The sequence below is a fragment of the Solanum stenotomum genome, chromosome 10 (assembly GCF_019186545.1).
Source record: "Solanum stenotomum isolate F172 chromosome 10, ASM1918654v1, whole genome shotgun sequence".
Lineage (NCBI taxonomy): Eukaryota > Viridiplantae > Streptophyta > Magnoliopsida > Solanales > Solanaceae > Solanum > Solanum stenotomum.
This window is the reverse complement of record NC_064291.1, coordinates 52,013,064-52,040,442: the sequence shown is the minus strand read 5'-3', so window position 1 is coordinate 52,040,442 and position 27,379 is coordinate 52,013,064. Positions and strand designations below refer to the sequence as shown.

The following is a 27,379-nucleotide window of genomic DNA, read 5'->3' as shown; positions in this document are numbered from 1 at the left end:
TACAAAGAGAAGATGAAGAGGTATCATGATCAAAGAATTGAAAAGCGAGAATTTGTGGTTGGTGATCGTGTGCTGCTATTCAACTCTAGGTTGCGCCTATTTCCAGGCAAACTCAAGTCCAAGTGGACCGGGCCATTTTTGCTCACAAAAGTGCTCTCGCATGGAGCGGTTGAGCTTGAAAATAAGGATGGAACAAGGTTTGTGCTGAACGGGCAAAGGATCAAGATCTATCTGGGAAATGCTGAAACTGTGCAAGAAGTGATCGAGGCCTGCAATCTTGATGAAGTCTGAGTAATCAAGATAGGGTTCTGTTTTCCATTATGTAGTTTAGCTTTCTTTGATTACTTGCGTCTTTGTATCAATGTAGGTAGGGGTTTCAGTATTTTAGTTCTTAGTGGTGGCTAAAAGTAATATAGGATCCATGTCTAAAAAGTGTCCAGAAAATGTAAAAAAATAGTCTATTGGTTGCTACATGTGCAGGTACACCACGCAAGAAATCTGCAGAAAATGGTCTGGTGCAGAGGTCTACGGACCCCATCGACGGTCCGTCGATTAATCCACGAACCGTCAATGGTGTCCGTAGATCCCAAGTAAGTCCCTAAATTTGTCCTAGTATAATTGTGATCTACAGTCCCGATCTATGGACCGTAGATCGACTCACGGACCGTAGATGGGGTCTCGTGAGTCCGAACCCTAAAGTTGACTAACCCGACCCGGACCCCCATTACTTAAAAGCCCCAATGTTTCAAATCATTTCCCTTCCCTCCATTACTCCCAAAACCATTTCACCCACTCTTTAAACTCTCCAAATCACTCCATAACTACCTCAAAATATCCTCCCTTCCATAAATTCCCAAAATCTTTTCCATACCAAACTCAACCCATCCCATAATCTACCAAAAAGGGTCCGGTGTTTAGTCAGTAACGAAGAGGTGACTCCTTGGTCTTGCTAAGCATAGCATCATCACACAATCACCCCACTCCTTGTTGCTTGTAAGGTAATAGACTTTCCCTTCACTTTGAATTTTGATTCATACATTGAATATAGAGAGTCGGGGGTTGGGTCTTGACCTTGGGTAATTGTTAGATGGAATTGCATGATAAACTTGAATATTACAATGCCCTTGGAACGATAGATAGTGATTGTATAGCATTGGTGTAATTTATGTGATCGTAAATACTATATGCTAGTTTTGACTTAGGGTTCCACATCTAGTCTAAATTGTTGGGTATAATAATCGGTCGGAATCTTAAGAATGACGAACTAGCATATTTTGAGTTTGTAAATGCATGAGGAGGTTGTGTTAGTGTTGAAAACAAAAGCAAAAAATGTATGATACCTGGCATTGATGGCTCCCACGATACCCCGTATACGGACCGTAGATCCATCTACAGACTGTAGATCCATCTACGGACCGTAGACGGGGTTCGTCATTGGATGAACTTGCAAATTTTCACCAAGTGTAAAACCACGGAGGTGGACTACGGTCCGTAGATCCATCTATGGACCGTTCTGCACTTCCGTGGTTTCCATCTGCGACCTATATTTCAGGCCCCCTGATCCACGAAAGATATCCACAGACTGTAGATCAGTCTACGGACCGTAGGTCTCCTCCGTGGATGACCACTGTAGTATCTGTCAAAAAAAATTTTGTGGACTTAGTTTAGGTCGTTACCAATTCTAAAAAGTTTCTTTTGCTGCATATGGTTAGTTTTGGCACTAATATCGTTCCCGCAGGTACGATGGCACCCAAGAAGANTCTGCACTTCCGTGGTTTCCATCTGCGACCTATATTTCAGGCCCCCTGATCCACGAAAGATATCCACAGACTGTAGATCAGTCTACGGACCGTAGGTCTCCTCCGTGGATGACCACTGTAGTATCTGTCAAAAAAAATTTTGTGGACTTAGTTTAGGTCGTTACCAATTCTAAAAAGTTTCTTTTGCTGCATATGGTTAGTTTTGGCACTAATATCGTTCCCGCAGGTACGATGGCACCCAAGAAGATGGTTACCTACTCAAAACGAGGCAAGTCCAAATCTGTTGCCCCTAGTTTCCGATTGCTTGATGAGGACACCGAGAATGACTCTGACCCAGCATATGTGCCTCTCAACCCTAGAGCTTCTCACGCTGCACCCAAAAGCACCCCCCGGAAGGTGCTCCCCGACGTAGTCACTGTCTCCCAGTCTGATGAGGAGCACACACTGATCGGGTCACCAACTGGGGCTGCTTCCAGTTCAGCGGAACCTATGTCCGAGTCCAAGTTTGCCCATGCCTCCGGTTCCCAATTTGCCCACTCTTCACAATCAGAGTCTGTCCAGGCTACAAGGTCCAATGCCAAATCATCCACAGGGTCTGGAGAGAATGACCAAGCAGCCTCGTCTGACGAGGCCACTAGTTCAGAGTCCATACCTGCACCAAGGAATGATGACCCCACTCCGGTAGCAGGCGAGCTGAATAGGTGGTGTGTCGAAGGTCAATGGCAAATCTATCGGGATGCTAAGTTGGTCAATGACAAACAAAAGATGACCCGACTAATTCAAGCGGAGCGCAGAGTCCTCACGGGGAGCTTGCATACTGTACCAGATATTCACCGGCTGTTCAAACTTCACAAGTGTGACTGGATGGCTCGAGACCCAGGGACGTATAACGAGGAGATTGTCCGGGAGTTCTATGCTTCCTATGCTGCTACTCTCCGCGATTTCATTTCCAAGCGTTCCAAGCCACTAGCTCAGGCTCCGCTCACTTCCACCTTGGTTCGAGGGTGTCCGATGGACATTTCACCCGCCACCATTAGCCGTTTTCTCTATGGTCCTACCACGGGCCACTCTTGGTCTCCTAAAACGTCAGAGTTTGATTATCGCTGGGACATAGTGCGGAGTAGCGCTTTTCAGAGGAATGCTGAGCAACGAGAGGCTGTTATACTATAGCTGGCCAGGTACATTGCTGCGGATGGCGAGCGGGCGGAATGGGTCGTTGCTCCACGGTTGGGGATCCGGAAAGCCACACTGAATTTTGTGGCCAAGTTCTTCTGGCTGTTGGTACGCAACAGAATGTCGCCTACAAAAGCTGACAATCAGGTCACTTGGGACAGAGCGGTGATGGTTGCAGCATTAGTAGCGAGAGTAGAGATCGACTTTGCCCGCATGTTGCTGGCAGAGATTCATGAGAGAGCTTTCAGGACCTCCACTACATACCCCTTCCCATGTCTGATTTTTCATTTGTGCAGGGACTCTGGCGTGCCGATCTGGCATTATGACAGGCTAGTCCACCCTACAGGGGCATTGGACATCGACCTTATTCGAGATGAGGCAAATGTGGTTGCACCTCGCAGAGAGCCCCAGATTGAGGTACCCCCCTTGGGCTCCGATCTTGCAGACAGTGTGGGGCAGGCACAGGGTGGTTACCCCATTATCCCAGACCACACCGACATTGTCCCAGGCTCCTCTTCTCAAGCAGCTAGTGTTGCTCCTAGTTCTTCCCGGTCCACACCACAGTTAGGAGCGACGGTTGTCCCGATGGCCAGAGTGCAAAAGTTAAAGGCGCAGATGGCCAAACTGCTGCATCACATCCAGCCATGGATGCAAAAGTCGATTGCCGAGTCCGAAGCTAGAATGGAGCGCATGATGGAGGGGATGATGGACTGTAAGGTCCTGACGGTTAATAAGCGGCTTGACGCCTTTGAGTTGCAAGTCCTCGAGCGATCAGCTCCGGCCACAGACTTATCTGCTTTGCAGGCTGACATAGCCAGCCTCCGGACTGATGTTGATGTCATTCTTGCTGCACCTTCAGTTGAGACTCAGGCTGCCCCTACTGCGCTGGCTGATGATACAGTGCTAGATGCTCTATTCAGTGGTATCGCCGATGAGGGGCCTGCACCGACACATGCCAAGGGCAAGCGGCACCGCTCTCATCGCACGGAGGAAGAGAAAGCTCAAAAAAGACAGCGTCGGCAGGAGAATGAGGCTAGGAGGACTTCGATCGCAGACGAAGAGTTGCGCCAGCAAAGGGTGCGTGAGAGAGCTGCAGGGGCATCGAGCTCTGCCCCAGTTGCAGAGGTTCAGCCTATTTGAGGGACGTCGCGAGCACCACTGATGGTGTGGAGCGTTTGATTGAGAGCACTACTGAGGGTGCTAGGTTTGCTGAGGTGGGCACTACTGAGGGTGTCCCCACTGATGTTCCGAAGGGCTCCGGGAAACCGGACCCCCCTGCTTGTTGATGATTTGCCGGCGCTTTGCGCCACAGGTTTGCTTCGCCGAAATCCATTTTCTTTTACCGTTTATGTATGCATTGTGGACAATTGCATCTACTTTTGTTGGGGTGGGGTAAATGGATCGTGAGTGATATGGTGAAGTCTAAGTAACCCAACTCATGAATCCTCTCTTGGGTTTTCTTGCCTGTGTTCTTTTCCCCCAAGAGACTGTTTAATTTTTTTGTTGAACCGACATGTCTTAGGATTGTAGGTGTAAAAACATGATACAGAATGAAGCATGATAGCTTATAAAAATGATACCCGTCAGATTCTGGGTTGTATGCTAGAAGTAGGCTACGATTAGTTGATTGTGTTGGCTCTGAGTATGACATAGTAACAATCGACCATATGACATGACTAGACCTGAAACTTGAACTAGGTAAACTGATAATCTGATAATGAAACTATGTGCCAAGAGTGAGTGAGAATCATTGACTGTTCAAACGGTTTTTGTGCAAAACTAGAACTTGCCCGGTTAGTCCTTAAGACAATTCAATCTAGAGGATAGGAAGTGATCATAAGCCATTGTTCTGAAAATCCACAAATTGCCTAGAAAGATTTAACCAAATGAAATAACTATCCCCTTTGATCCAACTTTGAGCCTAAAAATAAATCATTGCTTTCTAAAACCCCGAACTCACTTTCCCATAATCTACTATGTTGGCCTCGGTCCCTCCTTGGACATGTGCACTTTGACTTAGGCCAAAAGCCTAAGTTGAGGGTGACTAATGTAAAAAGTAACTTCAATCTTGGCCCTGACCTGATATCGGGTATTGTGCACCTCAACTAACGAAAAATCCATAAGTTGAGGGTGGCTATAAAAGAGGAAACTGAAAGAAAAATGGATATGAAAAGAGTGAAAAAAAATTTAAAAAATTTTTTTTTAAAAAAAAAGAAGGGGAAAACGTGAGGAAAGGATGTGACTTGGGAAAAAGTGAAAGGAACAATAAGGTAAAAGGAAAATGAGCTACAAAGTCTAAAGTCACATCCGTGGTTGAAGAAAATCAAGGGAAGAAGGTAATGCAATAATATGACAAAAATAGGGCAAAAAGAGATTAAAAGTCTAGTGTAATGACAAGGAGGGCAGAAAGTCACTAAGCAGTACCCAAATGTACCACACCTGACCCTGAGCCTACGTTACAAGCCAATAAAGTCCTATAGTGATCCTAGAGTCTAGTTTGGAGAGTGTAAGCAGTGAAAATAAGGGCAAACTTATGGCAGTAAGCACTAATTGTATTTGAAATTACTTCTGAGCGTGAGTGTTGAATAAATCCTTGCACCATGAATGAAATTAAATTTATTGCGAAAAGAGGATTTCGTTTGAAGTAAGGGCACTAGTTACATCGTTGGAAAGTTGGTACCTGGGTGACAGTGAGAATGTGTGTTGTGTGACAGTTGATTGATCTGTGTCATGATGTGATCCACATGAGTTGGCTTGTCGAGTCTAAGAGAACGAATGTGCACCCGAACAATGAGGAGGTAGAGAGCCATGTGATTGCTTGAGTTTAGAAATGCTTGCTTCTATACAATTATCGTTTAGAGTTGTGTGTGTCTAGGGCCTTTTTATATTGGTTTTTATGTGTTTTATCATATTTTGCAGGAAAGGTGTTCAGGCGCGGAAGTTTAGAGACAGCTGAAGGAAATGCAGAAAAAGGCATCCACGGAGGTGATCTACGGACCGTAGGTCCATTCACGGTCCGTAGGTTATGACCGTAGATCAGCAGGCATGGTATTGAGGACAAATCAGGGAAGTCTGACCAAGTGTGGAACCACGGTGCTCATTGACGGTCCGTAGATTGATCTACGGATCGTACTGTTGATCCGTCGAGTGAGACTGCGAGGGTTCCAGTACCTGATTTTTGAAGATTCTAAGTATGGAGCTACGGAGGGGATTGACGGACCGTATGACGATCTACGGTCCGTACTGCTGGTCCATCGTTTGCTTCAGAGAAGCTGATTTTTGGATGCTTAAATATTTTCTAAGTCCCGAGTGACGGAAGGGACTTACAGACCGTAGATCCATCGATGGTCCGTAAGTCGGTCTCGTGGATCGAAGACGCGTACCTGAACAAAACTTTGCTTAATTTGTTTCTTTTTTTATTTAGGATTTGTTTTCTATAAATAGGACATGTAAACCTCGTTTTTGGGGGGTTAGACATTATTATTCTATTTTTGCTTTGTAACTTTGGAGATTAATTTGCAACTCTAGCAACTATTGATTTCCCAAGTTCGTTTTGAAGATTTTGGCTTTGCAATTCAAGTAAAATTTCTGGGTTTATTATTCTCTCTACGTAAGTTCATGATTTCTTTATCTACAATTATGAATTGTGTTCTTGCCAATATGAGTAACTAAATCCACAACTAGAGTTGTGGGAACCATGATCGATTAACAAAGTATGAATAGTAAATAAGCAATTCTTGACTAGTATTTTGCATGCACTGATAATTCTTTCGTTTAGAAGTTTTTTTAACGGTGGCCAACGTTAGAACTCGCCTTGTTACTACTTGCCGGACCAAGGAGGTAATTAACAAGAAAAGAATTATCAACAAAGATTTAGTGTGATACTATCTAATAGGCTAGTGTCGATTGGTGCGAAGTAATAACTAAGTCAAACATCGATTATGATGTCTAATATGAGGTAAAGGTAAAGGTTAGTAAATTATACACACGTAGCCGGACCAAGGTGCGGGGTGAAATTCTCTAGATGCCGGACCAAGGATTTAGAGATACCTAACTTATCACTTTGCATGTAATACACTAGAAAATGATTGCTATTACTAGGATTACGGCGTTATGAGATTGTGGGGAACACATATACCCTAGTTATTTCTCTTATCTTGATAACAACCAAAGTTGAGTTTGATTATTGATTACTTATTAAGTTCTTACTCTTTGTTTCTCACAAACACAACCCCTCTTTTATTACCTGTTTCTGGAAATAATTTGACTAATTGAATATAATTGTTAGTTAAAGTAAAGTCTAAACCATTTTCCTCGTGGGATCGATCCCAACCTACAAGTTGGGTTCTTTACTTGATAACGATCGCTTATGCTTCTGTAAGGAAGTGTAATTTAAGCGTATCAATACGCAATCCAGAATTCTTGCAATGATATGCATCCAACATCCGAGGAAATGGCATCACTTGATTTGCATGGTAATGTTAATGCTTCTCATAGCGAACATCAAAATTTAGCTGTCAAGTCCAAGCCTGTTCAACCACAAGAATTTCTCGGATTTGAGGATTTTTCACTAATCCTACGGATCAGTTTTTAAGGAGATCAAGACGTATTTCAACTACACCACCTCAAAAGAGGAGAAAGAATGCTCATCCTGCCAAACCAGATGTTATTGATGTTAATCAACCTGAACAATCGGCTGTGCAATCAAACAAAAACAGTCCAATTCCAGTTTCAAATGTTAATGTACCTGATGTTCATGTTCCTTCACTAGATCCTAAAGAACCAACAGACAGATCATGGATTAAACATGTTAAGAAATACCGGAAGAAATATGTAAGTGATTGTTTTGTTTTGTTTTTGACAGTTATTACATATTCACTTATATTGTATATATATTTTTAGATTGACAAAAAATTTCAACATTTAGAGGATTTAATCAAATTAAATCACAAGCAATTGATAAATGTTGTTTGGAATCCACACAAGCAAGAAAAAGAGGTAGTGTATTATTTTTAAAATAATTAAAGTTAAAACAAATTTATTTGTTTCACATGTAACCATTTTTCTTCGTGTAGAATATTTTTGGCATATCTACGAGTCCTACCATGCCAGAGTTCAATCAAGAAGATGATGTTGTGCGTCCACCTACCACTAACCAGCTGTTTGATAAACGGAGTTCACCTATTGCGATGGACGTGCTCGACAATGATCGATTTGAGGTAGATGTTGTTGAGGATCAAGAACAAAATCTTATTCCTGAACCAAAGATTGTAGAAGTAAGTTTTTAACAATCCTGATTAAATATGCAGTCAAATATTATTGATACATATTCGTTGAAATATTAATGATACATTAACTAATTACTCATATTTTTCAACTTGAAATCATAGGATGTTGATACTTGTAAGGAAAAAGAAGGTAGGAAGGATGTATCAGATCTTCCACACACAACAGAAGTCCATGATGAAGTAAATGTACATAAGCAAGCTAATGTTAGTTCAATTTTGTATATGTATGATAAATTACTTTGTCAATGTATCATTTTAACAGACATCATCCTTTTTTAGGAAGATGTACCAATTGGAGGCTCCAAAACATTTCATCAAGTAATGTTGGATGAACATGATGTTGATAAAGTGCAAGATAATGTCATAAAATCTGATAAATCGGTAAATCTTACAATTATTTACCGCGTAAATTAATAATATCATTTTACAATTTTGTATTCATTTATCTAATCTATATTATAATTGTATCAATTAATATAGGGTTCAACAAATTCGAATTTAGTATCAGTTGATACTCAAGAAGCAGTAGATACACTTAATGGCATTCACTCTCCTATGGATGCTCAGCCACAGCAAATTGTCACTCCCCAACAACGTACTGATACACATAATTTGAGATCGGGCAACCTGTTACCCATGGATACAAACGTAAATGAAACAGCGGTGCATGAAGTGTCAAAGATCATTGTTCAAATATTGAGACTGTCATCAAAGATCTTTCGATCACCATACGTGACTATATTTGGGTCTAGCGACAAAGGCAAAGAGAAAGTTGATTCAGAGTTACACATTCGTCCAAATCACCCATTTGAAGGTTGTGTTATTATTTTCCAACCTCCATCTGTTTTTCTTGATCAGTACCATCAGTGGTTATCAAAGGGCCTTCTTAAAACACATGACAAGAAGTAAATTATATATCAATATATCCAAAGACTGTTAGATCACTATTTGTTTGAATCTGCATTGAGTTTTAATAATTATATAGAAAACCAAAGGAGGACAAATACAGATGCAATTTAGCTTCTTTTGGATTTGAGCGGATGGACTTCGTTGTTGCATTTCCAATCAATAAAAATTGGTTCTATGCCATGTCGCAACCAAACAAATGTTGGATTGATGAGGTATAATAGTAAATTCAAGAATAAGGATGTATCTGATACACCTTAAAAAATGTATCTGATACATCTTTAAAGATGTATCTGATATAAAATTACATTTACACCAACTAGACATAGCATATATGATACATCACAGCATATATTTTATTTATTTTTCCTAATTAATTTATTTTGCAGCACATCGATGTAGTCTTTTACTACCTTCGGAAGAAATCAAATTTGCGAAGCCAAGATCAATACAGATACACCACAGTTAACTGTTTATTCAAAACATACATCAATAACACACATGAGAGGTATCATTGCAGTTTTGCCGATGACAACCTTAGTACACAGGAACACATGGCACGTGGGTCTGTTGTATCTGGATTCGAGCGGTCATTGATGAACATTATTAATGGTTTTGAGATTCCTGCTGGTTTACCGTGGCAATTATGTGATGATATTTACATTCCGATGAATTGTGATGGACAATTTCATTGGGTATTGGCTGTTGTTGTTTTGAAAAAAAGGCTAATACGTGTCTACGACTCAGCATCTGGATTAAGGAGAAAAATTTATTCGGGAGATATTAAAAAATTATCTCTAATGTTGCCTACTTACCTCCAGGACAGTGGATTTTTTTAGCATTCCGAGCGAACTGATTGGTCATCTCTTGATGCTTATAAGGACAAGGAAACTGGAAGTCTATTGGAACCAAAACACCCTTTCCTTGTTGAATATGTACAAGACATTATTCAACAAGGAAGTGACACACTGTAAGTTTTAAAACATCTTGTTTTAAAGTTTATGTTCAATTTATTTTTGTATAATGTATCTTTTACATTTTTGTAGGGATTGTGGTTTGTTTGTGGCCGCCTTTGCTGAATTCCTTAGCGATGAAATTCCAATCCAATGTTATAATTTCCGATCTGATTATCTCTGTCAAGATACGCAGCATTGCTATGGAATTACGGCAGTGAAAAGGCCGAACCTGGATATGTTAGTGATAATGACGATCCATTAAAGCCTAGGGGTCATTTCACACCACCAGCCATGATGCGTTGGTTAACCTGGAGTAGTTTTTGTGCATCAATGGATACACAATGTTTTCTTTGTTTTTACTCAAGATATATTAACTTAAGTGTTGAAGGGTTTCTCTTAAAACTTGTTTTGTCTGACTTTTTAATATCAATATATTTTGTTCATCTAATCTCGAAATTTATATTTGTCTAAATTTATAAATTCTAAAAACTAAACAGTATTATTAAATCATCATCAATAAAAAATGCACATAAATTTGAGCAAACTTTTTTGCCTAACAACATCAATTCAATTTATTGTATAAAAAACATTTAAAAGAACAACACACTAAACAGTATATTAGGTTTATAATCTAAAACTTATTGAATTGAAAATTATAAATCTTAAACATCAATGTATTCTAAAAAAATCTATTAAAAAGTTGTAATCAATAGATAAGTTAGATAAGATTTAAAGTTTCTGACACAATATTTTGATAATGTATATGATACATGAATTAACAATATATATGATACATGTTTTTTTATTTATTGTGACTAATACATTGGTGAGTAACTTAATGGTAAAATTTATGTATCATATGAATTCTCATATACAATAGTTTATTTAAACTAGATAGGTTATTTATGGTTTAATGAATATGATACATTAAATATTATGTAAATGATACAGTACACATAGTGTATTTTACACATAATGTATATGATACAAATGCACCTAATTATTTGTATATCGGAGATAACATTTACACACAAATCATAACAATTTATTGAATTGAACAACAAAAATCATAAACAAATGTACCAAAATAACATCCAACACACAAATTATAACAAATTCTTAAATGGATCTGCAAAACTCATAAATATTGAATCAAAATAATCAAAATAAACAATAACCTTTATTCATGATAAATATAAAAGTGATAATCCATTAAGTAAAAAATTATTCAACAAAAACATAATTGTCTTATAAAAATAACGATTTCACTTTTCTTTTGGGAAGAAAGTACAAGTTCTTTTGTTGTGACCTTCTTGACCACAACGTCCACAACAGTTTAGCTTTACTGTTATCTTTTCACCTGCATTTTTTTTTCTTCTTTTCCTTGGTCGTCCAGCCAATCTTTTGTATCTAGGTGGCCACATAGTTTCATCTACAACATTGCTAGGAACCAACCAATCTTCTTTTATCTTGCAATGGAACCATTGGAACCTCATATGTTTTTGCTAATGTATCATGCTTGTAGTAATCAGAGCAATAAGGATGCATATCTATGGCATTCTTATCCTTTAAAATAGCAATTGCATGTGCGCAAGGTATCTCATCTAGTTGAAATCTGCCACAAGTACACTCTTTCCTCTCAAGACAAACAATGTATCTTCTTCCAGCTTCATAAATCGAGAAAATAAATTCAGATGATGGAACAACTTGCAGACATTAAAAAGGATGCAATTGCATGTACAATTTCACACCACTAACAAACCCAACTGTTGCTTGGACTTTGGTTAGTATCTTATCCCGCATTGGACATGTATGTTCACTATTAAAATATCTCACTTTGAAAACATCAATGTTTTTCCTGCATGAAGCATTCATAGTCCAACCACATTCATCCGAAAAGCACACCAACACATAGTTGTACAATTTTTTTCATCATATTAATACATATAGTAGTTACATTTTATATGACATTAATGTATCAACAATATTAACTACCATAACAAATAATATCACCATACATTTAAATTTCTAATTTGTTTCATACATTACGCACAAATCAAAGTTACAAAATGTATCAGATACATTATAGATGCAACTCAATTGTGTGCGCTTCTTGCATGTATCATATAATCAACAAAAAAAAATACAACAAATCAAAAGCACTATCATACAACTTCTAAAAGTAATACTGTATCAAACACATTAGAAATTTAAATGTATCATCCGATGTAGATCTCAAAATTAAAAACATTAATTCAAAATTCAAAAAAAACTCATACCTTTGTCTATCAGATCTTTTTACTTTGCAATTGAAATTGTTCTTTAATTTATATTTGGCCATCACATCTATCAATGTTGCTTTATCCTTATACAATTGACCTATCTTCACATCTATGTTGTTTGAATCAATTATGTAAATTGTAACTTCTAATTCTGGAATATAATATGAATCACAAATTCTTGATTCAACTACTGCAAGAGCTTTTGTATCCCTTTGTGTACCTTCGACACATGTAATCTCTCTACATGTTTCATCAAAACTATGTATCTCATTGCCAATTTATCTGTTGTATCAATATATAATGGATACATTGCAAAATCATACTCACTTTTTTTTCACTTCTAAATATAGTCTATCACCCATGTCGTTCTTAATTTTCATCGGACATGAATTACCTTCTACGATGTATCAAATTTCAATATTTTTTCTTACCTCATCGATCTCTAACTCGGTTGTAATGGCTGCCTTGAGATTCATAAATGAAATTGATTGTGCAACAACAATTCCGTCACTTTTGTAACCTTCATAATTAACTTCGCTAGCCCAAATTCCTGAATGCCTCAACAAAATAGATATATTCATCTTGTATCAAGTTTCTTTTTGAAATTATGAATTTTTTAACATCAATGGCTTTTCAAAAATCGTCTTCAATGGAGAAGATGTATTTTTGAATTTTGAAATTGGTGATTATGATCCCTATTAGGATATGGAATGATTATGATTAGGACCAGTTAGGCGTAAATCTAGGATATTAATATAACTAAAATAATTTTTACGTTTTTTTTCCCTTTTTTAGCGCAACAATTTGTTTATGATGTATCGTTTATAATGTATCTTGGTGAAACCAATGTATCCGACTGCATGCATTTACAAGGAATTTTTGTAATATAGATATTATTAGGGATAGGATGTAATTTACATATTAGACTATGGGATTCCTTTAATTTTCACAAAGGAATGATCCAACCAAACCAATTCGTACACTGGGCATTTGTTACTAAGGGCCCAATTGCAAGAGACACAAGGAGGTCGCCAGGGCCTTAGCGTTTTGGGCTTGTCAAAGTAGAAAATGGCACTGTTGTCATTTGAACTTTTGTCCCTATATTTTGTGCTGATCTTTAAATTTTGTCTATTAAGACAAATATTATTTTTTTTCGGAGTAACAAATCACACTCTTAAACTTGATCTCTATATTCATAGTTTGAACAACATTCAATTTAAAGAATAAAAATTAAAGACTAACTCGTTTGAAGAACGAATCATGCAATTATTTCATTGTACTAAGATAGCCAATTTTAAGGGTACTGTTTAAAAGTTAAGATACATTCAAACTTAAAATTTGAGGCTTTAACCGTTCAAACTTCACATGCACGAAATTTAACCGCCACAATATAAAGCCTCAAACATGTAGGTCCAACATTTCAAACTTCGAAACATTCACTTCTAAAATTTGACCTAATATACTAAATCTTTGAGTTTTGATTTTGGCAATAAAGATTTAAAATTAGGCTCAATTTAGCTAAATGTTAAATAGCACCCGACCCATGAAGCCTAATATGAATGGATTTAATGACCCGACCCGAATACCAAACTAAATGGATTTGATGACCCGACCCGAATACCCAGATAAGCAAACGCTATTCTGCAGCAAACATCGTTAATAGGATAAGGCTTTCTCCTTCCTGCAACAAGTCTTCTTGATTTCCATGAATTCTTCTTCCTTCATTTCTTAACTCTTAACAGAAAAGAACCCTAAATTTCCACACTGTTCATACCCAAAATGGGTTCCATTGTTCTGCCTCAGGTCTGCTTCTTTACTTCCCAAATTTTCACTTACCTAGACTCTTGAATTGTGTTAAAAATCTGTGCTTTATTGAATTTACAGGCTTTATTTGTGGTTCCAAGAAACCCCACAAGATGTACTACTCCACAGAAGCTGGCATTTTCTGCCTGCGTCTCTCGAAAACCTTCTCAGTTGAATGTGTCCTTGTTTTCTGCTTCTCGGTTGTTAAGTTCAAAGTGGAGAAGTCGTTCTTTTGTTGTTAGAGCTGAAGCTGATTCTCAAGGGGAACCGGAAGCTACTGAGACAGAGGCTCCCGCAGAAACTGAGGTTGAAGCTGAAGCTGAAGCTGCAGTTGCAGTTGCAACAGAGGAAAGACCACCATTTAAGCCGAGGGCTAAGCTCGGAGATATAATGGGGGTAATTTGTCTAAACCCAGTATTTTCTTTTGTTAATTGATTAATTGACTTTGTTATGAGTTACTTGAGCCGAGGGTTTTTCAGAAACGGCCTCTCTACTAGGGATAAGGTCTGGGTCCACCCCCACTAGTGGGATTACACTGGGTATGTTGTTTGATAGGTTTGAGAACAAAGAAATGGATATAACGAATTGAATTGTGTAGAGTTTTTGAATTTTGCATGAAAAAATGTATACTGAAGTCTGGGAAACATAATTTTGTGCTAATTTGATGAATGTTGCACTAATTTGGGAGTAGATATTGAACAAGCAAGCAATTGAGGCATCAGATACTGTGAGGCCTACACCAGACATTAGGACTGGTGATGTTGTTGAGATCAAATTGGTAAGTAGTATCTGTATGTTGGTTGTTTGGTTTAATTGGTTGAGGTAGATTGTACCGCCAAAAGTTTAATTTGAAGGATGTCTATGAATTTGTAGGAAGTACCAGAGAATAGGAAGAGATTGTCTATTTACAAAGGTATAGTCATTTCAAAACAAAATGCTGGTATCCACACGACAATTCGCATTCGGAGGATTATTGCTGGTGTTGGAGTTGAAATAGTGTTCCCAGTGTAAGTCATACTTTCTGTACTTCAATGTATTGGCTTTGCAAGGTTGTCTATGATTTTCTTCATGCATATAGTACCTGTTTCAAAAAAGAATGAGGTAGAGGTATACGATATAGCACTACTAAGATATGATATGTTTGCAGCTCAAAGTGACATTCACAGTGTCTCATAGTCAACCAGCAAAAAGATTCTGAACTGTCTGCTAGTTTTAGGAAATGTGTTTGAAACTTAGCAACACGAGCCTTAAAGTCGAAGATAGCTATTTGAATACCTTGCCCTATTCTATCTATAGGTTTTTACTTGAACATCCTCTTACTGTTAAATACTTTTATGTATTCCTACTTTTATTCCGTAGTATGTCAACTCATTATCAACATAGAAAAGAGGTATATGAGATGTGGCAGCACTCATGATTGATGCAATTCCTTGGGTGTGAAAATCAGATATCAAACTGATCTTAAATCTGTTTTAGTTTAACAGGAAATACCTGAACAAATTTGACCGATTATCTAAACACGCAAATTTATGTGGCCACCCACTTGGTTGGTGTGTAGCCTACTTGCTTGTCCCTTGGCTACGGCATAGGGTGTGGTGAAGAGAAAAATATTAGTGTTCGTTAGGGAATTGTAGAGAGTTTGAGTGACCTGTAGTCAGTTTAGGGGACTTTTATCCCTTCTGTACCAACAGAATCTTCTCTTGTCCTAGTTGGAGCTCTAGGAAAGTTGAAAAACCCATCAGGAAAATCTGGATCATGGTTCCTGCCTGTATTACAGGAGATGTTTTGATGGGATTTCAACTCATATATGCTCTCTCAGGGCTAGTTGTTTGGTTAGCCTTCTTAGATGGTCTAACCTTTCCCCTGGAAATAACTTAGATCTCTTTTTGGATTTTTTAAGCTCCTTAGATTTATGTTTTTGAGCTAACAGTTTCTTTTCTTTTGGAACTTTTGATTCCCTGGATGCGTTTAACGATAACCCACTCACCTCATAAATAAGAAAAAAAAGTTACTGCATATAAAACCATCTTATTTGACTATTAGCATCCTCAGAAAGCTATTTGATGTCAGAAAACTCTTGAAGACCTGCACGTTTCTTGTCCTCACACAATATCAACTCAAGAACCTGTATGCCCTTTTAATTCTGGGTATTCCTGAACTAAAACAAACACCAATTAACTAAGTGGACTGGCAAATCGGTATTTGGCAAGTCTTCTTTGTCCCACAGCACTTATTCACCATAAATATTCTGTTTCTTGTTCGCTGTCTGCCTTTCTCGTCATTAGCCAGACATGCAAGTTACTGGTGATATGATGAAGTAGAATTGACGAATGGTGTTAGACCTTTTGTTGAAATATTGGAAGAATTCGGTCTTTGTACTTCTATGGATCATTCTTGTTTCCCATCTGATATAGTAGCACTTCCCCTCGACAAGAAAGACCTATTATTGTTTTCATTTTTTTTCCCTTGGGGTATTTTGATCATGGCTGCCACTGTGCTCCAAGTGAAAAGATTGGAGAAGTAGTGGGAGAATCATTTTGAATTACTGACACAGATCAAGTTGTTTAGGGAACAAAGCCACAACTTGCTAAAAGTTGGGGGATATGTGATTTAACTTAAAAGTGAAAAAGGATCTCTGGAACAGAACACAACTTTGAAAACAACCTCACTATTCGTCTTATCTCAGTGAGTTGCTCTTACACTGGACATCTTCGTTCTTGTCTCCTTTTAAAACCTGGAAACATAATTTGAATTTCAAGTATCATCTAGAAATGTAATCTTGACTTCCTTTTGAGTTGCTCTTACACTGGACATCTTCGTTCCTGTCTCCTTTTAAAGCTTGGAGACATAATTTGAATGTCGAGTATCGTTTAGAAATGTAATCTCGACTTCCTATAGAGTTGCTCCATTGTTTTATGTCAATTTTGTTCCATCAGAATCACGGATAAAAGGAAGAACTTTCTTCATTTAAATGTGCATGGATAAATCCTTGTATTCTTTCCATATGTTGCTGGTGTGAGGTGACATGTATCTCGTGGAATTAGTTGAGGTGCACAAAAGTTGGATTCTAAAATGAAACCTTATGTTATCATTCTCCTTTTGCTTTTGATGACAGGTATTCACCAAATATCAAGGAGCTCAAAGTAGTTAAGCACCGAAAAGTCAGGCGAGCAAGATTGTACTATCTGCGCGACAAGCTCCCAAGGCTCTCCACTTTCAAATGAGAGCCCAGTCCTTGTAGTTGGCCTCTTTCAACTGTCCTTTTCCTTGACAATTTTTGTACCTTTTCTTTTTGGCAATTCAGTTTTGGAAGTGTAGTTTACATCTGACATTGCTTAATAGGTTGTTATTCATTCTTTTTGTGTAGTCATTTCAGTCTGCTGTTCAATTTGTGCTTAGTTTTGCCTCATAATGCACGTGATGATGTATTCAACTACTCTTTCAGTTAAAGGTCAGTGACGGATCTAGGATTTTAAGGTTGTGAGTGTTCTGAAAGTGGCGGAGTCAAAAGGTTGTTGTATAGATAGATATATTTCTAGACGAGGTTAATGGGTGTTCGAGCACCCAACGGACTCTATGTGGGTCCGCCCACGAATAAGGTATGTTATTCTAAAATGGACGTTGGACCTAACTTATCAGGTGTTCTATTGTTAAAAATCATATAAGGTCGCCCATGTAACTACCGATGTGAGATTCATATCCCTATATACTCAGACACAATGATTGAAGCATGAACATTATAAGATGAAGGTTTAACATCGGATAAATTAAGAATTAGAGTGAGTCTAACTCTAATATCAAGTTAAGAAATTTCCTCGTTAAGACAATAAATGATCTCTCTTCAAACTCTTTCTCCATAAAAAGAATCTTTGACATTGAAAAATTGATTTAATAGCATTTTCTATGTACTTTAAATACATGTTTATTTTATTAATCAACCAACAATATTTAATATCGGTATAATTCTATTTCTAGTAAATGTTAAAATTTTAATTGAGATTAGAATAAATGGCACGACTTGCCTCATTATATATCCAATAATATACACTGTCGGTTGTTTACATATCTGTTCAACTAATTTTAGTTATTTATACATTAATAAAAGTCTACATTAGGTAATACGAACAAAAAAAAACTAGAGTAGATGCTTCCCATATATCTAATGAGTGAATAAATTTTAAAAAAGGAATTTTCTTGTGTCCCACAAAGCAATATTAAAAAACAGTGTGTAATAAAAAATTCCTTTTGAGATACCCTACTTATTAAGGTGTTATATAGATTTGATTTTTTTGAGAAAATACGTTGACAATATCTGAACTATTTTAGTTTTTGGAAATCTTTTATTTTTGTCTTTTAATATAATAGAAGTAATTTTTATTTTTTTACGGCTTATTTAACAAAAAGTTACGGATCAAAATATCTTTATATATGATTTATGACCTAATTTCGCTCAACATAAATATATTAGGAATCAAGTTATCTAACATGTTACATGAATTATATAATACACTACATAAATTATATAAATTGAATCATATCTTTTATAACATAACTTTTGAATTTTGAAGCTAAATTTTTATCTCGCTCAACACAAATTCTGAAACGGAAATAAATAGCTACGTTACGTTACGTTTGATATCCCATTGAAATTTTTTGAGCATCCAATCGTAAAACAATAAGTGGTGTAGCTCAGAGCCATTTAATAAACCTCTCGAAAATCTAACAAGAAAAAGAAAAAAAAGAAGCATTTGCTGAGTTATTTTGATATAAATAATACTGTAGAAAAAGCTCAAATACTTAAAATTTTGATATAAATAAGTCAAACTTTTTTTAAAAAAGAAATATAATTTTTTTCTTAAAGTTCAATAATATATTTAAGCCTTTTTTTTAAATTAATGATGTGACCGAATTATAATTAATCATGAATAAAATGATTTTTGCAAAATCCAAACTATTTTATTTTTTAATGATTGTGGTATCCAGATCAACTTTTGGGCATACAATAGTCTATTTCCCTTTCGAAAGAAATATCGGAATGATCACTCCTTTACAATTAGAGCGAACTCAAGAGTAGGGGTCTCAGAATCTATATTCCTAACCATCCACATCTCACTAGATACTAAAGCTAAGACGGATAAAAAAAAAATCACCTAATATTTCTTTGTTATCGCTGAGTTTTGAACCTAAAACCTCAATATTCTCAACAAATGAGTTAAATTTTTATCGACGAACATAAATGAGCCTAGTATCAAAATTCGATGACATATTTGCGTTTTTTTAAAAATAAAAAGAAAAGCAAGTAGTGGTAACATTCACTTTAGAATCGGACGTCAGCTTCCTCACAGTTCGGCCATGTGTCGTGCCATCATTTCCACCACCTCTATCATTAGTATTCTCATTCATTTCATACTTCTCTATAACAGACCTTCATAACTAAGATATTCACTTTTTTCCTCTTCATTCTCTCGGAGTTCTCCGTAAAGCTACTCTCAGATCTTTCCGGTGAAAAGGTATTTGTTTCATATCCTATACAGCATTACTATTTGATGCATTTTTGTGTGATCTAGGGTTTGTGTGTGTTTTGGAATTCTAGGTTTTTGATAGCTGATCACTTTGAGGTTCGATCGTCACCATGACTGGTGCTACAAACCAATTTATATCTGTTAGTCCTGAGGAGCTGAAATTCCAATGTAAACTCTCTATCTCTCTGATATTTTGTTTCTGTCTTTGCGGTTGNNCTAGAAAAAACTAGTATTTGGGAATTTGGGATATTTGCCAAATAATGGCAAATTATATGGACAAATACTATTTGCCAAATTTTTTCCCAAATATTATTTGGGAAGTCTATGGCCAAACGGGCCCTAAAGCTAAGACGGATAAAAAAAAATTACCTAATATTTCTTTGCTATCGCTGAGTTTTGAACCTAAAACCTCAATATTCTCAACAAATGAGTTAAATTTTTATCAACGGACATAAACGAGCCTAGTATCAAAATTCGATGACATATTTGCGTTTTTTTAAAAATAAAAAGAAAAGCAAGTAGTGGTAACATTCGCTTTAGAATCGGACGTCAGCTTCCTCACAGTTCAGCCATGTGTCGTGCCATCATTTCCACCACCTCCATCATTAGTATTCTCATTCATTTCATACCTCTCTATAACAGACCTTCATAACTAAGATATTCACTTTTTTCCTCCTCATTCTCTCAGAGTTCTCCGTAAAGCTACTCTCAGATCTTTCCGGTGAAAAGGTATTTGTTTCATCTCCTATACAGGATTACTATTTGATGCATTTTTGTGTGATCTAGGGTTTGTGTGTATTTTGGAATTCTAGGTTTTTGATAGCTGATCACTTTGAGGTTCGATCGTCACCATGACTAGTGCTACAAACCAGTTTATATATGTTAGTCCTGAGGAGCTCAAATTCCAATGTAAACTCTCTATCTCTCTGATATTTTGTTTCTGTCTTTGCGGTTGTTGTACCTTTTTTTGTTTTAATTGGATTTATTGTGATGATGAAAATTGGAATTTTGATTTGGTTAGTCGCCTTGTGAGATTACACTGGATATGTTATTGTTGTTTGTTAATTGAGTTCTATCTACACAGATGTGTGAGAGATAATAAAAAATAAGAAGAAATGGAGGAGGGTTGTATGTAGGGGGAAAAACGATCAAATTTGTGTTTTATTGAGCATTTACAGACCTGAAAGTATGTGAATTTGTCTTAAATTATGAACTTTTTGGTGAAATTGTTTTGACGAAATAATAGATGAGCAGCTCACATCCTGATCAGATCTATTTTTAAGCTTATCTCGTGGTCGAGGGTGGGTAGTCTGGATGCAGGAAGAGGGTTTATGAGACGAGGTGACTGCTTATCAAAAGGAGATAAAAGAATAAAATGACAAGAGAGTGACATTATGGGTGAAGTTTTAAAAGGATTTCATGTAAGGTTTTGTTGTTAAATGTTTCTTTCGTCAATTTCTTTGTGCAAAATGTGAGTTCAATTGTGAATTTGACCGAGCCAAAAGAGTGATTGTGTATCAATTTATATTGGGGTGAGTAACTCTGAGCGATTAATCTGTATGATTGAGTTAACCTATAAGATATGGTATCTCCTAAGTTTGGATAGACAAAGTTACTTGGTACCTTTGCTAGTGGAAGGTCGCATACCAGTGGAATAATTGAGGTGCCCGCAAGTTAGCCCATACAACATCATCACTAATAAGAGAGGAAAACTTAGGCATGGTTTTCTGTAATTGTATTGTCAAACATGGAAGCTAAAAGCTTGGCGCTAGTAGAAAATCAACTTGTCAAGTATAAAATTTCAGAGCTGTTGATATAGTTTGAGAACTAAGTATCTCACTAAGTTAGATCAACTATATGAATACTTCATATATATATTTTCAGTAAGGAAGATAATTTAATTAATCATAGTACCAAATAGATGCTCCAAAAAATTTAATTAATCATAGTACCAAATAGATGCTCCAAAATATGTAGAGGATTAAAATCAAAGTCATACATTCTTCAATTTACATCAAAACCTTAATGAACAAGGACGTCTTCAACCAAACAATTCAGAGAATGAACAAAAGAACTATTCTCCACATTTTGAGTTGCTTCTTTTTTTTGTACACCTCCCAGCTCTGAAAGGTCTCCTTTAGTATTTAGGCATAACCCACTGCACTCCATAAAGAGTGATAAATAAATTCCAGAGTTACCATGTCTTGCTGTGATGTATAAATAAGTGATTGGAGGACTCTAGTGCACATTCACACATGTAATATCTTAGTAATGTTCCTTTGCAACTAATAAATACTAATGTTCTTATGCAACAGATCATATCAGTAGTAGCACAACTAAACCAGCAACATGATTAAGACCTTTGTACTTTACATGTTTTTGCAATTTTTTTTGTCTTCTGTGAGTTCTTTGGGTTGCATGAAGGAGTTGTTTCTTTTCTTCCTTGTTTGAGGCTTGTAGATCAGAGACCTTCTATTGGTACTTTTCGTAGCATACACTTATCATACCTAATATCACTTGGCTTTCCTGTATTAGTTGAGCTGGAGAAACAAAGCTACTGTGATCTTAAAGTTACAAACAGCACAGAGAGTTATGTTGCTTTCAAGGTATGCTTTTATCTGAATTTTTCAAAATCTCACAATTGCTTTATCACATTTTTTAAGACTATTACAACTCATTTCTAGATATATCCTGTTTTATTTTCGTTGTTAGGTGAAAACTACTTCTCCTAAGAAGTACTTGGTTCGGCCAAACACGGGTGTCATACATCCTTGGGATTCCTGTTTTATACGAGGTGCCACTCTGAATCTTGAAGTTCTGTTAGAACTCAGAACCACTAAAATCTTTTATATCACAGTTAGCTTCAAATGTAATAGCAGAATATTTTGCAAACATATCTTGCACAAAAGTTTCTAATGTTAGCCAGAAAATATAGTAAATCAGCATTAAATGTATGCACGTGATGTTCAAATATTGGCTTGGATCAATTTACTCCTTTTTGCTGATTGGATTTTCAAACTTAGGTAGGATGAATTTATCTTTCAGAGTTATGACTTGGAATCATTCTAATGGCTTATAGTGTATTGTCTCGTGCGCAGCACAATTTTCTTTTTTGTTGGATTTATTCCATGGCAGATATTAACCCCCTTTGATTGCAAATTGGGGGAATCTAGCCTTCAACCTACGGTTCACGAGAACCCAATAGCTTTTTCTCTAACCTTGTATTTGTCTTAAGAAATCCACTAAATATATAAATACTTGACTGTGAACCCAAGTATTATTGTATATTAACTTGAGGTTGTTGTAGGAAGCCATAAACTTCAAATTCTGGATCGCCATTTGCAATGATGATTACGTCCTTCATATATGGTGAAAGTGTAGGAACAAGGATATTATACTAATCATATACTCAAATAATCCAAGAGAACAGGTATTCTGTGACAAATATTTGTGCGACTTGGCCATTTGTAGTCTGTGACATGGAAATCTTATGTGATGTCTCTTTTTGTTAAGAGGATGTCTATGCAGTTAGATATCCATTTAGTGCACCTCATTGTACTCAATATTTTCTTCTTTTGACATCTCAGTTGTCCGTGCAATTCGTAATTCCATCCTGACATTGACATCGTTATATGTTTTCACTTATCAAGAAAGGAAAATGATACCCTTTTAATGAGTGGTTGCATCCTGTATTGTTCTTAACTTAATTATGTCTCCAGTCACCCTTCAAGCTCAAAAGGAGTATCCCTCGGACATGCAATGCAAGGACAAGTTCCTCTTACAGAGNTCCAAGAGAACAGGTATTCCGTGACAAATATTTCTGCAACTTGGTCATTTGTAGTTTGTGACATGGAAATCTTATGTGATGTTTCTTTTTTGTTAAGAGGATGCCTATGCAGTTAGATATCCATTTAGTGCACCTCATTGTACTCAATATTTTCTTCTTATGACATCTCAGTTGTCCATGCAATTCGTAATTCCATCCTGACATTGTCATCGTTATATGTTTTCACTTATCAAGAAAGGAAAATGATACCCTTTTAATGAGTGGTTGCATCCTGTATTGTTCTTAACTTAATTATGTCTCCAGTCACCCTTCAAGCTCAAAAGGAGTATCCCTCGGACATGCAATGCAAGGACAAGTTCCTCTTACAGAGCACCATTGTGAATAGTGATGCTGATGAACTTCCTCCAGATACTGTAAGAATTTGATGGAATTCTGTATCATGATTGAAGTGAGAATGTTTGTTTTCTTATTTTCACTCTATGCTATTGACTACTATTTCGTAATCCAGTTTAATAAGGATAGTGGAAGAAATGTAGAAGAGTGCAAGCTAAGGGTTGTTTACATCTCTCCTCACTCATCTCCGGGACATTCTGAAGATGCGTTTAAACAAAGTTCTGACGGCAACTCTGTAAGTTCTGAATTCAGCTCATAGTCTAATTTAAATTTCAAGTCCTTACTTTCTTCTCCAAAAGTCATGATGCTCGATCTTTTATGATATAATGATTGGTGACTGAAATGTATATATGCACATGAGATTTTCAAGAAAACTGGACTCAAGTTTCTTTAATAATATCTGGAGATTTTGAACAAGTTTTAGTCTTAATAACTTGTCAGTCTGTCTTTTTCCCTTTTTCTTTTCCTCTATATAAGAGCCACATATTGCTAGATTTCATAATGCAAGTAGCCTTTCCACTGGTTTTCTATGCATGCTCAATTTAAATGTTTGGCTTTTCTAGATAATGGGTGTGAGACAGGGTTAGGTGCTTTATGTGTTTGCTTTAGATTGTGTCTTTGTGATGAGAGGGTTTGCGAGATTTTCCTGATGAAAGTGGTGAAGACAAAAATAAAATTGAGAGAGGACGAACAACAATTATTGTCCTGCCTTTTGAGGATAAAATGATAATGGAAGAACAGATATGTACTATCTCACCTCGCTTCTCCTTCTTAGATGGAAAATTGTGTATTTTTTTTGCTTATAACAAATCCTAAGAAGAAACATTACACCATTAAGAAATAGAAGATACATGATCTTTTATTATTTAAATAATTATTTGCGTTAATGATATTTTCCCTTCCTTGAGGAAGAACAGGGATAAAAGAACTTTGTGGAACCTGTAATAAATAGTGTTGTGTAAGGTTTACTTGATAATTAGGTTGTCAAGGATGGTCTTTGTGAAAACGTGATTCTGACCACTTCTTTCCTTGGTGGAGACACTCTTTCTTCTTGCTCCTCAGGAACTACTTGAGGAAATTGAGACCTCATATGGAGATGGCCATGTAAGACTAAATTTGAAGAAAGTAGCAACTGCTAAGGCTTTTATTTTTTAACAGAATTTCTTTTGGGGAAGTTGTCTAAGGCAGTAAGCCCACCAGTCACTTGAAATTCAACATGACCTTTGATCTCCTCGACTATCCCCATAAACCCTGGTCAAATCACGGGCCATATACCATCTTGGAGTAGTTTTCAGAGCCACTTTGCCTTGAATCCCCACACTTGATTCCAGATGAAACTTTTCAAAACAGATGGTTTTACTTCTCAATCTTGAAAAAAGAGAACTGCAATTCTAGATATAGAATTCAGTCAAAATTGTGGATGAAGTATTCTCAGTTTAAGCTTTCGTTACTGACATGGCACAGTGTATAAAGCTCTGTTATCGATATTCGGGACGAAGAAATATTGTGACTTTAGATAGGTATTTTAGCTCTTATTAATTGGAGGCTTATGTTGGCCAATTAAAACTTTTAGTCAGTCCTGCAAATCATACATACACAAAAGATTTTAATGTTATCACCATCTTCAAGTTTGTACATGAGATGAAGAATTTTATCTTTGTCCCAAGTTATTGTACTATATATGCTTTTTCTTTGATGGTATAGAGTCAAGCAGTGCAGCGTGCCAGAGATGAAAGGGATGCACTTTTCCGACAAACGCAACAGCTGCAACAGGAACTGGTTAGTGTACTACATATTTTTCTATTTATTTGGTTATGACAATTACTTTAATGTAAGAATATATGCTGGTACAAATTAATAGTACCATATATTAGTACATAAAGGTTGCTCAATATATAGAACTATCTGATCAGATTAATCCTAGTTGATACATGTAAAGCAGCAGAAGATAAATTGCAAGTGATGTATTTGACTTGCTATTAGTTTATTATAATCTTGGGTCCTTATACACAGTCATTAGATAAGGCCAAAGGATAATTCTGTGAACCAAAAAGAGATGGAAAGATTTGAAATCACCCTTTCACTTGGGAAGGAAGAGTATAGCAAATTGATTAGACTCAGCTTGCTTTATTTGAAGCAGATAAGAGAGTATGTACCAAAAGCTTTGGACGTATATTTATCTGGTCGTGTAGAAATTAAACTATAACTTAATGAAAAAAAAAGCACCTGTAGATCAATAGTAATAATCTTACCTTCAGAAATTTCTCGTGTATCTGGATCTAAGACTGTTCATTTGTGGATAAATGAAACTTAAGTTAAATTATTATCATCTTGCATGCATCTCCTTTCGTATAGTTGGCCACTGCTCTCATATATGTTGCCTCACTGAACTGCAGGAAGTGCTGAAGAGACAAAAAAGGCGGAGAAGTGACGCATGCTTCTCTCTAAAGTTTGCACTTCTGGTGGGATTCATTGGGTTAATGGCTGGGTTTCTGTTTAAACTGTTGATGTCTTCACCTTCTACAGAAATTGTTGATTTTTAAGAAAAACAAAGTCCCCTCGTTCGTGGAATTATAGTTTTTCTTTTAGTTTACTGTAAAATTTCTAGTGTTGGTGAACTGCTGTAGAGCTCTCTGGCTCTGTTCTTTCTGTGTAAATTGATCATTTTTATGATATGATACCTTGTATTCGTTCTCATCATTGTTCAGTTCTTATATGTTCTCTTTTTCTTGAAATCAGCAGCTTTTCGCTTGTCTTATGTGCCACAGTGCCAGAATTATGATGAAAACTCATATAATTTGTTAAGCACTCATTTTGTCAATCTCAAGAGGTAGAGTAAATTTTAGGTTTAGCAAACATAAAAATCATACTCGTATGTTATAGCTATAGTTTGTATAATTGCGTTCCATAACAAACTTAAAGATTGTTATGACTCTGAAATCAATATATTTCGGTATACATATACATAAAAATCTGTATTCGTATATTTTGGTATGCTTATACATAAAAACCTGCCATTTCTTGATCTGTATATTTTGGCAATTTGTATATTGATCTGTATACAAACTAAAACATAGTAATTGTATATAAACAAAATTACTTCATATATACATAAAAAGATTATACAAACATGTCTTGTTATGTATAACTATGGAAAATATACAAAGAACAAATTGAATCTGTATAAATAAACTAAAGCATAGTAATTGTATATAAACAAAATTACTACTTATATACATAAAGAGATTATATAGACAGGTCTTGTTATGTATAACTATGACACATATACAAACAAATGCAATATGTATGTATATATATACAATTAATTTTTATACAACACATATTTATATAAAGGGAATTCGCATATACAAATATACCTTCCGAGTGGGGTACCGCCAGATGGCAAAAAACATGGATATTTTACTGTGAATTACAAATAAAACAAACTAGTAAACTACGGTCCCAAAAGGATAACTTGTGAAAATTTCTATAGATATTTGGGTAAATAT

General features: G+C 36.3%; 4 protein-coding genes and 1 pseudogene across 9 annotated transcripts in view; 4 read left to right on the top strand and 1 right to left on the bottom strand.

Annotated features, from left to right (window-relative positions):
• LOC125843145 (uncharacterized) overlaps window positions 1–9,130 on the top strand; it is a 16,735-nt gene extending 7,605 nt beyond the window's left edge. Inside the window, exons 3-8 of the mRNA XM_049522369.1 lie at window positions 3,442–3,659; window positions 7,521–7,766; window positions 8,009–8,209; window positions 8,324–8,401; window positions 8,501–8,602; window positions 8,702–9,130. Of these exons, the coding sequence (XP_049378326.1) occupies window positions 3,442–3,659; window positions 7,521–7,766; window positions 8,009–8,209; window positions 8,324–8,401; window positions 8,501–8,602; window positions 8,702–9,130 (1,274 nt within the window). The remainder of the gene's footprint in view (window positions 1–3,441; window positions 3,660–7,520; window positions 7,767–8,008; window positions 8,210–8,323; window positions 8,402–8,500; window positions 8,603–8,701) is intronic.
• Window positions 1–27,379, bottom strand: part of LOC125878333 (GTP-binding protein YPTM2) — a 182,990-nt gene that overhangs the window by 54,187 nt on the left and 101,424 nt on the right. The window lies entirely within an intron of this gene.
• Window positions 9,262–11,660, top strand: LOC125843144 (uncharacterized; annotated as a pseudogene).
• On the top strand, window positions 14,012–17,543 carry LOC125878331 (50S ribosomal protein L19-2, chloroplastic-like). Its single transcript, XM_049559559.1, has 5 exons — window positions 14,012–14,168; window positions 14,250–14,564; window positions 14,860–14,946; window positions 15,042–15,175; window positions 17,284–17,543. Exons 1-5 carry the CDS (start codon window positions 14,145–14,147, stop codon window positions 17,390–17,392), a joined length of 669 nt encoding a protein of 222 aa, XP_049415516.1. The 5' UTR covers window positions 14,012–14,144; the 3' UTR covers window positions 17,393–17,543.
• LOC125878332 (vesicle-associated protein 2-1) lies at window positions 19,642–26,567 on the top strand. 3 transcript variants are annotated; one of them, XM_049559563.1, is made up of 8 exons: window positions 19,642–19,680; window positions 19,763–19,858; window positions 22,226–22,296; window positions 22,403–22,484; window positions 23,781–23,890; window positions 23,986–24,105; window positions 25,575–25,649; window positions 26,267–26,567. In XM_049559563.1, exons 2-8 carry the CDS (start codon window positions 19,801–19,803, stop codon window positions 26,411–26,413), a joined length of 663 nt encoding a protein of 220 aa, XP_049415520.1. In that variant the 5' UTR covers window positions 19,642–19,680; window positions 19,763–19,800; the 3' UTR covers window positions 26,414–26,567. The 3 variants fall into 3 exon arrangements, with proteins under 3 accessions (XP_049415520.1, XP_049415519.1, XP_049415517.1); XM_049559562.1 differs by lacking the exon at window positions 19,763–19,858 and adding an exon at window positions 20,504–20,599 and having other exon boundaries at window positions 19,646–19,680; XM_049559560.1 differs by lacking the exons at window positions 19,642–19,680; window positions 19,763–19,858 and adding exons at window positions 20,399–20,421; window positions 20,504–20,599.

Bases quoted from the DNA above. Each gene is read 5' to 3' on its own strand.
- LOC125878331 (XM_049559559.1), top strand. From the start codon at position 14,145: ATGGGTTCCATTGTTCTGCCTCAG. The intron at 14,947-15,041 runs GTAAGTAGTATC...ATGAATTTGTAG, and splicing joins ATGTTGTTGAGATCAAATTG to GAAGTACCAGAGAATAGGAA. The intron at 15,176-17,283 runs GTAAGTCATACT...TTTTGATGACAG, and splicing joins GTTGAAATAGTGTTCCCAGT to GTATTCACCAAATATCAAGG.
- LOC125878332 (XM_049559563.1), top strand. From the start codon at position 19,801: ATGACTGGTGCTACAAACCAATTTATATCTGTTAGTCCTGAGGAGCTG. The intron at 22,297-22,402 runs GTATGCTTTTAT...TTTCGTTGTTAG, and splicing joins AGAGTTATGTTGCTTTCAAG to GTGAAAACTACTTCTCCTAA. The intron at 25,650-26,266 runs GTTAGTGTACTA...ACTGAACTGCAG, and splicing joins AACAGCTGCAACAGGAACTG to GAAGTGCTGAAGAGACAAAA.